Source organism: Laetiporus sulphureus (assembly GCF_001632365.1).
Source record: "Laetiporus sulphureus 93-53 unplaced genomic scaffold LAESUscaffold_11, whole genome shotgun sequence".
NCBI classification, from domain to species: Eukaryota; Fungi; Basidiomycota; class Agaricomycetes; order Polyporales; family Laetiporaceae; genus Laetiporus; species Laetiporus sulphureus.
In genome coordinates, this window is record NW_024468520.1 from 524744 (window position 1) to 534769 (window position 10026).

General features: G+C 52.5%; 7 protein-coding genes across 7 annotated transcripts in view; 5 read left to right on the forward strand and 2 right to left on the reverse strand.

The window, feature by feature from the left end:
• Positions 1–510, forward strand: part of LAESUDRAFT_748944 (uncharacterized protein) — a gene marked incomplete at both ends in the record, with an annotated part of 1283 nt that extends 773 nt beyond the window's left edge. The window contains 5 exons of the mRNA XM_040911539.1: positions 77–117; positions 158–173; positions 216–317; positions 401–458; positions 494–510. Coding sequence (XP_040766195.1) covers positions 77–117; positions 158–173; positions 216–317; positions 401–458; positions 494–510 — 234 coding nt within the window. The remainder of the gene's footprint in view (positions 1–76; positions 118–157; positions 174–215; positions 318–400; positions 459–493) is intronic.
• A 408-nt stretch (positions 511–918) lies between these two features.
• On the reverse strand, positions 919–2642 carry LAESUDRAFT_649280 (uncharacterized protein; the record flags this gene model as incomplete). The annotated part of the gene is made up of 11 exons (XM_040904164.1): positions 919–1104; positions 1164–1242; positions 1295–1395; positions 1454–1573; positions 1630–1885; positions 1938–2020; positions 2077–2131; positions 2181–2258; positions 2311–2434; positions 2492–2504; positions 2556–2642. The coding sequence occupies 11 exons, from the start codon at positions 2640–2642 to the stop codon at positions 919–921; spliced, it is 1182 nt and encodes a 393-aa protein (XP_040766196.1).
• Positions 2643–3717: 1075 nt separating this feature from the next.
• LAESUDRAFT_649310 (uncharacterized protein) lies at positions 3718–4032 on the forward strand (the record flags this gene model as incomplete). The annotated part of the gene is made up of 1 exon (XM_040904167.1): positions 3718–4032. One exon carries the CDS (start codon positions 3718–3720, stop codon positions 4030–4032), a length of 315 nt encoding a protein of 104 aa, XP_040766197.1.
• Positions 4033–4078: 46 nt separating this feature from the next.
• On the forward strand, positions 4079–4282 carry LAESUDRAFT_607444 (uncharacterized protein; the record flags this gene model as incomplete). The annotated part of the gene is made up of 1 exon (XM_040903132.1): positions 4079–4282. A coding segment is annotated over one exon (204 nt), but the record flags the coding sequence as incomplete, so codon positions are not given.
• A 354-nt stretch (positions 4283–4636) lies between these two features.
• On the forward strand, positions 4637–5167 carry LAESUDRAFT_648888 (uncharacterized protein; the record flags this gene model as incomplete). Its single annotated transcript, XM_040904142.1, has 1 exon — positions 4637–5167. The coding sequence occupies one exon, from the start codon at positions 4637–4639 to the stop codon at positions 5165–5167; it is 531 nt and encodes a 176-aa protein (XP_040766199.1).
• Positions 5168–5535: 368 nt separating this feature from the next.
• LAESUDRAFT_723984 (uncharacterized protein) lies at positions 5536–6288 on the reverse strand. Its single transcript, XM_040908515.1, has 3 exons — positions 6157–6288; positions 5921–6060; positions 5536–5837 (listed from the first exon to the last, which is right to left on the reverse strand). The coding sequence occupies exons 1-3, from the start codon at positions 6202–6204 to the stop codon at positions 5681–5683; spliced, it is 345 nt and encodes a 114-aa protein (XP_040766200.1). The 5' UTR covers positions 6205–6288; the 3' UTR covers positions 5536–5680.
• Positions 6289–6393: 105 nt separating this feature from the next.
• LAESUDRAFT_723985 (transcription factor) overlaps positions 6394–10026 on the forward strand; it is an 11551-nt gene continuing 7918 nt past the window's right edge. The window contains exons 1-17 of the mRNA XM_040908516.1: positions 6394–6523; positions 6591–6600; positions 6662–6731; positions 6781–6841; positions 6907–7188; positions 7244–7474; positions 7547–7685; positions 7742–8066; positions 8121–8285; positions 8341–8451; positions 8503–8578; positions 8645–8739; positions 8795–8841; positions 8898–9166; positions 9226–9252; positions 9307–9460; positions 9517–9799. Of these exons, the coding sequence (XP_040766201.1) occupies positions 6509–6523; positions 6591–6600; positions 6662–6731; positions 6781–6841; positions 6907–7188; positions 7244–7474; positions 7547–7685; positions 7742–8066; positions 8121–8285; positions 8341–8451; positions 8503–8578; positions 8645–8739; positions 8795–8841; positions 8898–9166; positions 9226–9252; positions 9307–9460; positions 9517–9799 (2360 nt within the window). The 5' untranslated portion in view covers positions 6394–6508. The remainder of the gene's footprint in view (positions 6524–6590; positions 6601–6661; positions 6732–6780; positions 6842–6906; positions 7189–7243; positions 7475–7546; positions 7686–7741; positions 8067–8120; positions 8286–8340; positions 8452–8502; positions 8579–8644; positions 8740–8794; positions 8842–8897; positions 9167–9225; positions 9253–9306; positions 9461–9516; positions 9800–10026) is intronic.

Here is a 10026-nt window from a genome sequence, read left to right on the forward strand (position 1 = left end):
GGACCTGTGGCAGGTTCCGCAATGATGATCTCTCCCCATCGAACTCGCCGAGGCCGCCATCTTGCTCGCTACACAGGATGACTACCCCGTAAATATGTCAGTTCCGGTCACAATACGGTTCGTTCAGTGGTTGTAGTTGTCACTGACGTTTCCACAGTCAACTCGAGGCCGTGGTTCGTATATTGGAATCGCTGCCAAAACTCTCCTTTCTCCAGTCGTCCACAATTATCACGTCAAAGAGATTATCCGTCTTTTCAAGTGCTGGACGATGTATTGCCGTGTTGGAGAAGAGGGAGATCATCAGATTCTCGGAAGAGGTACGCGCGTGGCAATTCTGTCTTATCACAGATGATCGACTAGTACTGTGTTTATCTGCTCAGAATAAGCCTGTTGTTTACAGGTGAGCATCTTGGCGACGGATGCGTTTGACGGTACTCTGGCGACGGATGCGTTTGACGGTACTCTGATAATTGTCTATCGCGTTCAAATTAAGATATACCTATGCTTTAAAAGCGCATTGCTCGTACATCGTACAAACGATAACAAATCGGGCGCGCTCTTCTTGACGGCGAGTGGTCGGTCGCGGCCATGCGGCGTACAGTAGTCCGCCAGGCGCCTGTATTCGCATATGGCTCGGTGCGTCTCTGTCTGTGACATGCTCGGCAGACACGTGGAGAACGTTAGGCATCTGTGTCGAATTACGGCCTACTAATAGGTGTGCTGACGTCTTGACGTCTCGTGCAAGCCATTCCGCCTCACATACGGGCATCACGATAGAGGAAGCATCTCCTGCATCACATCAATTATATCACGAATCGGCATATATACATCGTAACATATTCAAATACACTCAGCTGTATCCACAGCGCAAACTTACACAATCAATGGTCGCTCGCCTTTTGAGACGAAAGAGTGGGGTCATAGCTCAGAGGGGTGCCTCGGCAAGTCCGTCCTCTTTTCATAGATCTCCATGGATGGCTGCGCGCCGTCCGCCTGAAGGTCTGCCGCGACCCGCTCCACGTTTGCCATCACGCGTAGCAGGTTCTGGCCAGTGAGCCCTGCAAGGTCAAAACGGTTCCATCCACGCCTGTAGAGCTCGGCAACCTGGATGCCGTTCAGCGTTATGCTGCGTGAACACGCTATGCAGAAGATAATGGACCTACCAGAGCAGGATATTTCGACACATCTTCAAGTCCGACGGGGACGGTAGAGATACCATCGTAGTCACTACCGAGACCCACACTGATGGGCACGAGTTAGCTATCCAATATTCACGAAAGGCGGATCCACATACTGAGCCTTGCCGGAGATATTGGCGATGTGCTCAACGTGGTCAGCAACGGCACCGACGTCCGCCTCTCCATCTTTAGCGACGAACTGAGGTGCGAAGTTGACCTAGTGTAGCAGGAGGTCTTGTGAGACAAGCACGGGTTTAGTTCACGTTGCCACCTACCATGACGACCGCATCGACCTTGTCTTCTGACATTCCAATCATCTCTAGGACGTCATCAGGCACGTTTCTCGCAACATCATAGACAGCACGAGACGACGAGTGGGACCATATCACAGGAGCCTGCGCAACAAACTTTCTTAGCGGACGTCCTCTGAATATCAAGTCCTTCAGCGAACCTTAGTGTGCTTGAGCGCTTGTCTGGCCGTATCGTCAGATGTGTGGCTGAGATCGACAAGCATACCCAGTCGGTTCATCTCCTCGACGAGCGCATATCCGAGCGGACTCAAGCCGCCCCACTTCGGCTCTAGCGACTGCAGGTATCCGCCCGAGTCCGCAAAGGCATTATTGCACATGTGCGTCAGAGTAACATAGCGGACACCCAGCTCGTAATACTGTCGCAGGACTGCGAGTGAGTTGCCAAGTTGGTGCGCACTGAGGGATTATTCAGCAGAGAGCGCAAAAGAGCACTCGATGATTTGCATACCCCTCTACACCGAGCATGCCGGCAATTTTGCCTCGTCTGATGGCATTCTTCACATCTATGGAGGTTAAGGACAGTTCGAACGTCTAGAGAGGATAATGTCGGCACCACTTCGATCAACAGATGATAACCATGCACGCACGTCGGAATATCGATTGATCAGCAGTTTCGCTACATCAATCTGTTCGAGAGTGTCTCTGGTAGCGAATGTCAGGTCGAACTCTTGCATATCCATGTAAAACATACCGTACACGCCATGTGGCGTTGAGAAAATCTTCCCCATCATCCAAGCCAGCGTGCGCAGGACACGCAGCATAGACTGACCTGCCAGCAGTCCACCATTAACAGGTCCTGGCAGAAGGGGAAAAATACGTACCAGAAGAACCCACCTACCTGCCCCTCTCTGAGACGAGGGATGTCGACATGTCCGAGTGTCGGTTGGTGGAGGTCGAACGCTGAGATATTATTACCATAGACGGAGCGAGCAAACTCGGGGAGATCTGCACATAGAATCGTGAAGATCCAGCCCTTGAGGAAGTACATGTGCAGCCACTCACCGATGTGTCCATCCTATGAAGCATGACTCAGCAAATGAAGGAATGTGTGGACCATACCACTCACGATAACGGGTGCCGACTCCAGTAATCTGTGTGCGGCGTGGTCCGGATCCTTGGGCAGAGAGCCGATCTTGTCCCACAAGAGGAGCATGCCGAGCACCATGCCCACGAAACCAAGCGTGAGGACGCCATAAACTGTTGCACGGACAACAGCTGCACGCCTTCTTGCTGCATCCCTCGCTGCTGTGTCTCCAAGGTCGGTATCACGAGCAAGATTGGTCTCTCCAGGGGGACCACTGAGAAGAGGCTCGCGTTCGCCGTTGGTGGCCATGATGAGCAGGATGCAAAAGTAGCGACAGGGCGCGGCGTACTTCAGGCTCAAGCTTCTCGGCAACGGCGGAGTGGCGGAAGTCGCGTCATAGATGCACGATGCACGTGATCGTGACCCCAGTCGTGACGGTGCATATATAGACCAATTTGTGCATGAACAAGTTTTCATCAGTTACATTCCAGACATCTTGCACGCGTACACTTCGAGTATTTTGATGAAATTAGCTAGGAGAAACAATCATTTACTGGGCAAATGTCTTGAGAAAAGCTTTACTTCATCATTGTGGCCTCGTCGAGCGCTTGCACCCTGTCACTGGTCACAAGCGCTTACGCGAAGCAACGCGTCCTGTACATTGTCTCAGGCCCCACGGATCACGATCAAAATTCACCTCCACTTCGTACTGCTCAGTTCATATTCTCTGCTGTCCTCTGCTTTCCTCGTCTGGAGATTGTTTTTTCCCTCACTGCTATCGGCACGCGTAACAGCAGCAAATTGTCTTGATACCATCAGCCGGAAACGCCTGCGGGGCCATCTCCACGAATCTCTCCTTACAGTCTGATTTTCAGGGCATCAATGGGCCACATTGCTTCATGCAGTTCGTGTATTTCTCCTGCTCACCGGAGTCTACTCCAGATCTGTGAGTTTATTGGCTATTCTATGCGCACCGTTGATCATTGATGTGGGGCGCCACATAGCCAAATCCAAGAGGCCCCGTATCAAAGCCAGACCGCGGCGTTGCTATCACTCTATGCAAGCGATGTCTGCCTTACCAGAATCCCGGTCAGTTCCAATGCCAATTCTTTACGGATTACCTGAACCGACGTATTATAGGAAGGAGGTTAAAGAAGAGCGTGCCTTCTGGTCGAGATATCAGCTCCTTGACGTGACAGCTATTATGGCGGCGGCGAAGCTCAATGAAGAACAGTACAAGGCCTACCATGAGATCCTAGGCGCAGTTGAGCACAACCGTCCGTTGTGCGCCTACATTGATGGCAGAGCGGGACGAGGGAAAACGTTTCTCGTTAATACGATCTGTAATAAATTGCGATCTGAAGGACACATCGTCCTCCCTACCGCTACTTCTGCTTTCGCTGCTCAACTATACCCAGGTGGGAGAACAACGCATTCTACATTCAAGGTATGTTACACGTCAGCCTCCGCATACCCTTGGCATTTACGAAGTCATCGCTGCGCAGGTCCCCATTGCTGACCACAAAGTTTTAAAGTTGGACGCCCCAATTGAGCCAGAAGACGATCGAGGAGAACTAATCTCTCAAGCTGCTGCTATCATATGGGATGAGGCGCCAACGGCAAATCGTGCCGTGTTGGAATGTGTCGAAGAAACCTGCCGGCGCGTCATGCGGAACGATCAGCCCTTTGGGGGAAAAGTCGTAATTCTTCTTGGTGATTTCCGCCAGACATGTCCAGTGGTTCCCTCTGCCGGTCGGCGAGCTGCTATTGAGGCATCAATAAAATCATCACTTTTGTGGCCGAAGTTCATTATATACCCCCTCACACAACCCATCCGGAACGCCGAAGATCCTGAATTTGCTGAATTTGTGGATTCCATTGGAGATGGAGCTGGCCCAATGGTATCGCTCGACATGCTCGATAAGGTGCATGAATGGGAGGAATTGATAGACTTCGTCTATCCGGAGGCTGCGCTCGGTGACCCTACAGTTTGTCTCAAACGCGCTATCCTAGCGCCAACCAACAGACAAGTGGATTTCTACAATGCGGAGATGCTCGGTCGATTGAAGATGCCCTGGAGAGTTTTCGATGCTAAGGATCGCGTGAAGATGACTGGACGTAACATGACGAAACTGGACAATGCGATATCCCAGAAATCTGTATTCGACTATGCAAAGAGATATCCACCATTAGGCCTACTGCCTGCAGCGCTCACCGTCAAGGTAAATGCAGTATACCGCGTCCTGTGCAACTATGCGCCCGCCCAAGGACTCGTTCACAATGCGCGCGTCATTGTCCGGTCAATGGCAGGGGATCACGTCACAGTGGGTGTTCTGCAGGGCCTAGGGGGCACTAGCATGGTTAAAGCGGAACACATCCAGCTCCCACGAATTGAACTCTGTTACGAACTCCCCACGGGCCACACGTTGGTCCGACAACAGTTCCCCTTGGCGCCCGCATATGCAACGACGTTCAATAGTTGTCAGGGTTTGACGCTGGACCGCATTGGCGTTGACCTCACGAGGGATGTTTTCTGTCATGGTCAACTGTACACTATGCTGTCGCGAATCAGGCATCGGAGCCATGCGATGATTCGGATGATGAAGAATGAGACTGCCACGAGAAACATTACGTACAGCGAGCTGCTGGCCTAGATGCATATATATATATATTGTCTTTTTTCTTGTTATTCAGGTCCACGTCTTGATATTCGCATTCAGAGTCTTCCTAATGTCCAGCGGATGTCAACAAACAACACTAGACGTCACGGATTGGATGGGAACAGATCAGACTCTACGCCCTCCAATGCTTGATAACGGGCTCGCATTGTCTGGACATATGCTCAGTCGTGGTAGACGAAGCAGGTACTGACTACGCTTGTTTGGAATTGCACCGTACTATTGGAGACCGTCGCATGGTTGGCATCGACCGGCAGGCTCACTGGCGCCTTGGACGGAGGGCGCATCTGCATTGGAACACCTGGCTGCGCGATAAGCTGATCACACTCTATGCACGAGTTAAGGTTCAGCATGCCCCAAATCGCACAGTGTAATTCCATGGCGTTCGCAGATGAACGGTGCACAAAGAAAAACAATATGGATACAAATACCAGTGAATGATACCACTTTACATGTTTTGAAGCAGATAGCAGGCATCCAATGTATCCTTCACCGGTGCACGGTCTTCGATGGAGCACGCACGACATCTTCGACCTTATCCCCCAACTTCAACGTCGTCCATCGGATAACTCGCGGGTCGAGTTTCATCAATGTGTTCAGTTGCCGCAGACTCCGTGGCGATGCATCAAACTTCATTGTCCAGTAGCTGAAGAGAGAACATTAGCAGCCATGTGCGGTGCATGACAAAAGGGCACATAAAGCAGCAAGATGGTAGAGATTGGCACGTACTCTCCGATTTCAAAGTATTGCTTATGCCGACGCATGCGCTGAGGAAGAGAGAGGGTTCCCCACGACTTGATGTCTCGCACGACACCGCCGTTCTTCATGACGTGGGTTGCGCACTGTGTCACCAGGTTTTTGATGTGTTTCTGTCATCGAATGGACAATGTTAGAGCCCGGCAGACGGCAGGCGACGACACATTGTGGGCGACTAGCGGTGAGATTGGACAAAGGCGGAAACTCACAAACTCGGGGTAGTGCGCGGTGATACATAGCATCTGGTAGAACGGCATGGTCGCCCAAGGTCGGTGTCGACGTCGAGCTCGCTGTTATCGCTGAACGGTCTTGAACGGTGGCTGGCGAGGTCGAGGTCGGCGACGGCCCTAAATTTCGGTTGCCTTATTGCGAGGTCGTGCAGACCACGTGGCGCTGATTTAAAAGTTGGCGTGAAGCCAATGTAAATTCAATAAAAAATTGAACCCACGCGACCATCTACAACTCGTCACCGGCGCCGGCCAGCACCCTTTCGTGCACTTTGTACTCATCTATCCGTTCGCCCTTGCACGATCTTAGTTTCTTGCATATTTTTTGAGCATCATGGCTATGAAGGCGGTGAGTGAAATACATCGTGTATCTGGAAGGCATCGGTAATGACAGCACTCCATACGTGACGATGCAGATCGTAAAATGTATGGACTGCCAGCTTGCCTTTTGTTCTCTCAGTGATCCTGAACATCGTCGAGTATCTAGCCGTAATCTCTGGTGACACTCTTGTCCTGCGTGGCAATCCTGGTCCTCAAGGGCAACTTCCTAAGGAGCGGTGCGTATTCTTCGCGAACGTGATTTCGACGTGTCATGAATCTGTGTAGTGTTCTTCATCTGGCAGACATTGCGGCACCCAGGATTGGGAGCTCCAACAGGGAAGACGAAGTGCGTAGAGGTGCTCTGGCTCGACGATGAGGAGGCTCAGCTATTTTTGAATTGTGTTCGCGTAGGAATGGGCATTCGAGTCGCGCGAGTTTCTCCGCGCCTTCGCCGTTGGAAAACCCGTTACTTTTACAGTCACCCACTCTCTCCCACCTAACGAAGACGTTCCGCGCGACATCGGTAATGCTGAGATTGCAGGACAGGATGTCGCGTCGGAATTGCTCAAGAATGGCTGGGCGAAGCTGAAGGATCTCAAACGGGACCCCACTGAGGATGATCCGAAGAAGCGGGAACTTGAGAACGAAGCCAAGACTGCTCATAAGGGTATCTGGAATGCGCATGGGCCCAAGGTATGTTCAATTACTACTCTGCTCGTTGTCTCCACATGTGCTAATGCTTAGAAAGGCACGGAAAGTGAACTATATGATGCCAACGGACTCGCAGGCCTTCATCACTGAGTGGAAGGGACGTCAGCTGGATGCCATTGTCGAGCAAGTGAAGGACGGCTCCACGCTCCGGGTCCGACTCCTCATGCCGGAAGGAGAACACCAGTTCGTTAATATTGCACTCGCTGGGGTACGTTGCGCGCGAGTCGCAAGCAAGCCAGGGGAGCAGTCCGAACCGTGGGGTGAAGAGGTACGTGACCATCGCTTCTACACCACATCGATCGCACATGGGTTTATGTTTACCAAGAGTGGCATATGACAGGCTAAGTACTTCACTGAGTGCCGTCTCCTACAACGTCCTGTCCGCGTCCAGCTGTTGTCCTTGCCAACCTCTACTGCGACGCCGTTCCAGACAGGAGCAAATGCGCCGCCTCCTACCGTTACCATCTTTATCGGCACAGGTGGGTGCTGTTGTATTTCATATGCCTACCCATCTCATATGACATCCACGCTCTAGTAATGCACCGCGCTGGAAATATTGCAGAGCTGCTGGTTTCTTCGTGTCTCGCGCGCATTGTTGACTGGCACGCTGGCATGCTTGCGATCAACGGCGCCATGGAACGGCTACGAGCCGCAGAGAAGGTCGCCAAGGAAAAGCGCATGTACCTCTATGCCAATGCACCTGCATTCACGGCCAAGGCGGATGGAACCGCCGTGAATACCCCCTCGCGCTCGTTCGACGGCACAGTGACCCGTATATGGAGCGCCGACCAGATCTCCGTGGTCGATCGAGATACTGGCAAGGAGCACAGGCTTCAGCTGAGCTCAACAAGGGGGCCAAAGTAGGGTCCCGAGTGCATGATCATCACATCCACCATAGCTCATGCCGGCATCAGATTGTCGGACCCCAATCAGGCGTACTATGCTTTCGAAGCTCGCGAGTTTCTGCGTAAGCGTTTGATCGGCAAGCACGTGAAGGTTCACATCGATTTCGTGCGCCCGAAAGAGGGAGAGTACGAAGAGCGGGAATGCGCGACCGTCCGTCATGGCAATCAGAACTCGTACGTGATGTTATGCATGGTCACATCGAACGCGCAGACGTTCATTACTCTTCAGGAACATCGCCGAGCAACTGATCGAAAAGGGCCTCGCCAGCGTCGTTCGTCACAGGCGTGACGACGAAGACAGATCACCGGATTACGACAAGCTAATGGCAGCGGAACAGGCGTAAGTAAAATAGTGTGCATCATTTTGCGTCCGCCGCTGATCGATTCGCAGGGCAACTAATGACTTGAGGGGTATTCATTCAGGGAAGGAACCTCCTGCATACAAGCAGCCGCTAAACATTTCGGAGGTAACAGATTCGTCTCAAGTTTGGCGAGTTGAGAGGTGAATAACTGACGCTTCCGCTATCGATCAGTCGCACAATCGAGCAGCACCGTTTTTGAATGGTTTTAAACGGGCAGGCAGAATGCCCGGTGTAGTCGACTACGTCGCCGCTGGATCCCGCTTTAAGTGAGCATATGGTTTGGGAAAAAACCCGTTCCCAATTTTCACATTCTCGATGCAGGATCTTCCTTCTGAAGGACAACCAGGTTCTTACACTCGTTCTCAGCGGCAGGTCTACCACCAGAATAGTTATTGCCAATGTCCTGCTGACAGCTGAGCCTCAGGCATCCGGGCGCCCCGCACTGCACGCAACCAGTCTGAGAAGGGCGAACCATATGGACCAGAGTCTGCCGACTTTGCCACTCGCCATTACATGCAGCGAGATGTTGAGATTGAGGTCCAAGAAGTTGACAAGTCTGGCGGGTTTATTGGAGCCCTCTATCTGAACAAAACGGAGAACGCTGCCGTCTCGCTCGTCCGGGAGGGTCTTGCTACTGTGCATTCATATTCTGCGGAGTCACTCCCGTGGTCACGGCAGTTGTACGACGTAGAGGTCTGTTCACTTCACTCACGTTCAGTGCATTGGTCTTACTTTGAATTTACGAATCATAGGACGAAGCTAAGCGGGAAAAACGTAATGTGAGTACGTTTTTGACCATCTCCTCGTGATGCAGGACATGAACCGCTCTGTAGATCTGGCGCGACTACGACGAGAGTGCGGAACAGGCACAGGAAGCTCCGGGAGCGGATCAAGGCCCGCTGAAACCTGAATACCTTGACGTCATTATCAGCGATGTAAGGACGACGAACGGATTCGGCTTTTCCGTCCAGATTCTCAACACCGAGGGTAAGTCACCGCGGCCCGTATTCACGCATGAACGATGCTGAGCGCACCGCACGCAGGCATTGCCTCGCTGGAAAAGCTCATGCGCGACTTCTCGCTGTACCATAAGGGCGCGACGGAGACGTCGGGCTTTGTGCCGCGGAGCGGGGACCTCGTGTCAGCGAAGTTCTCCGACGGGTCATGGTACCGCGCGAAAGTGCGCCGCGCATCGCCGGTCAAGAAGCAGGCGGAGGTGACGTTCATCGATTATGGGAACCAGGACACGGTCAAGTTCGCGAACATCCGCCCGCTCGACTCCCGGTTCCGATCGCTCCCCGGGCAAGCACACGATGCGCGCCTGAGGTGTGTAGATATCCACCATACTAACACCGTACACCTTGGATCTGATGTACGTACCTTCGCAGCTTCATCAAGCTCGTCGACCCGAAGAACGAGCATTATACCGAGGCAGTGGAGCGTTTCCGCGTACTGTGCGAGGGCCGGAAACTGGTCGCGAACGTCGATTATCGGGAGGGGCCCTTGTTGCACCTGCGTCTGTTCGATCCGGCTCAGTCTCAGTCACCAGAGAC

Excerpts from the sequence above, each read along its gene's own strand:
- LAESUDRAFT_723984 (XM_040908515.1), bottom strand. The coding sequence starts at position 6,204 with ATGCCGTTCTACCAGATGCTATGTATCACCGCGCACTACCCCGAGTTT. Across the intron at positions 6,061-6,156 it reads CCGCGCACTACCCCGAGTTT|AAACACATCAAAAACCTGGT; the intron begins GTGAGTTTCCGC and ends ATTCGATGACAG. Across the intron at positions 5,838-5,920 it reads CAATACTTTGAAATCGGAGA|CTACTGGACAATGAAGTTTG; the intron begins GTACGTGCCAAT and ends TTCTCTCTTCAG.